The following is a 1,837-nucleotide window of genomic DNA, read 5'->3' on the forward strand; positions in this document are numbered from 1 at the left end:
ACCTGGTCGCTCTCTCTATATCCTCTGACGTAACCGTCTCCATCTCACTGACCATCACCAAATCTCCTCTAATACACTTCCGTATCTCCACCGCAAGTCCCAGCTCTTCCACCATCTCGAACGCGTTCACCTTCTGTTCCGCGTATAGCGGCCACGTCACCATCGGAACACCGAACCACAAGCTCTCTAGCATCGAGTTCCACCCGCAGTGAGTAACAAATCCTCCTATAGCCGGTTTCGCTAGCACCGCCGCTTGTGGTGCCCATCCGATCACTTTCCCTCTGTCCGATGTCCGGTCCAAGAACCCCTCCGGAAGAACCTCCTCCAAATCAGTGAAATCTCCGGGACCGTCCGTCCTTATATTCGGAGACGCACGACGGAGTGACCAAAGAAACCTATGACCGCTTCGGTCTAACGCTACAGCTACCTCTCTAGTTTGTTCCTCAGTGAAACCTCCCATGCTCCCGAAACAAAGAAACACAACAGACTTATCCGGTTGCACATCAAGCCACCGCAAAATCTCTGATCCCTTCTCGTCCTCATCGACAGAACCGTTTTCAAGATCCAACACTGGTCCAACTGGATAAACTTGAGGAAGATCACCACCTTCGAACATTTTCAAAGCGTGAGGTTCCAGCTCAGCAACAGTATTTACCAAAATACCCGTCATTTTCCGAAACGATCTAGCTAGAGTTCGGATAAAAGGAAACCACTCCTTTGAACTGAGGATATGAGGGAGACACTTCACAGGATAAGGACGAGTCAGACAAGGAAACACCAACTCGTCCACGGACTCATCCAAATCACTGACGTCATACTTCTTCTCATCGTACATTTGCTGAACGTGAAGAGTCATTCCAAGAAACGTAGCGTTCGATGTGTAGATCATGTAACACGGAACTCCGAATCCGTCGGCTACATCGATCATCGAGGAACAGAACATGTCCACCACGAACCCTGCCAGCTTTCTTGTTGGATCTTGAATGCTAGTAACTGCATCTCTCACTTGAGCCTTTTGTCTCTCGATGTAGACCTGAGATGGCTCTAGATCAGCGTTCGGTGATTTTTTAACGACGGAGATAGCTTCGTAACGGAGACGATCTTGAGACTTTGTAGTGAGTGATGCGATATAAGCGGTTACATCGCCGACGTCGTTTCTAGGAGGGATGATGATGAAAGTGATGGAGATAAGATCGTCTCTGCTGATGAGTTGCTTAGCTAGCTTCACGGTTGGCCGGAGGTGGCCGATGCCTGGTGAAGGTATAAACACAAGCTCGATCTTTGTCATTACTGTTTTTTTGGAATCTTCGTTGATAGGGACAAATGACAAAAGGTAGTGCGGTTTTATATAATAAAAAATGGAAGTTGTTTGTTGGGTCACGTAAGCCGGCCCATTTAGTGTTATTGGGCCAGAAAACAATAAAAATAATAGATTATAGATTATGGTATCCCATTGGTAGGGGTAGCCGCCGGCAGTAAAACCCTAATCCTCAGATGAGTTTCTTTTTTGTGTCTGTCTGTGTGTGTTGTGTATTTATATGGTTTTTAGAGACTTTCGTCTTCATCAATTCATAGGATCTTTCTCTCATTTCTCTTTGTCTGTTTGCTGTAGTTGTTTGGTTTTTAGGGTTTATTGAAAGAGGTTAGTGATGTTTTTGAATGGGTGTGGGAAAGGTGTAAGGATGATATGGTGATGACAAAAGTGTATTTTATGGACTAGAGTTTCAGATATGGGATTCTTCTCCCAGTAGTTGAAGATTAACCCCTTGGCTGTCTGAATATTATTATTAGCCCCTCTTCCTTTCATATCAAATCTTGTCTTTTTTTTTTTTTTTTT

At 45.0% G+C, this 1,837-nt stretch overlaps 1 protein-coding gene across 1 annotated transcript in view; it reads right to left on the bottom strand.

Moving 5' to 3' along the window:
* The window catches only part of LOC104728064 (UDP-glycosyltransferase 71B5-like), a 2,138-nt gene extending 766 nt beyond the window's left edge, over positions 1–1,372 (bottom strand). Inside the window, exon 1 of the mRNA XM_019231885.1 lies at positions 3–1,372. Coding sequence (XP_019087430.1) covers positions 3–1,288 — 1,286 coding nt within the window. The 5' untranslated portion in view covers positions 1,289–1,372. The remainder of the gene's footprint in view (positions 1–2) is intronic.

This window comes from Camelina sativa, chromosome 11, assembly GCF_000633955.1.
Source record: "Camelina sativa cultivar DH55 chromosome 11, Cs, whole genome shotgun sequence".
Taxonomy (NCBI): Eukaryota; Viridiplantae; Streptophyta; class Magnoliopsida; order Brassicales; family Brassicaceae; genus Camelina; species Camelina sativa.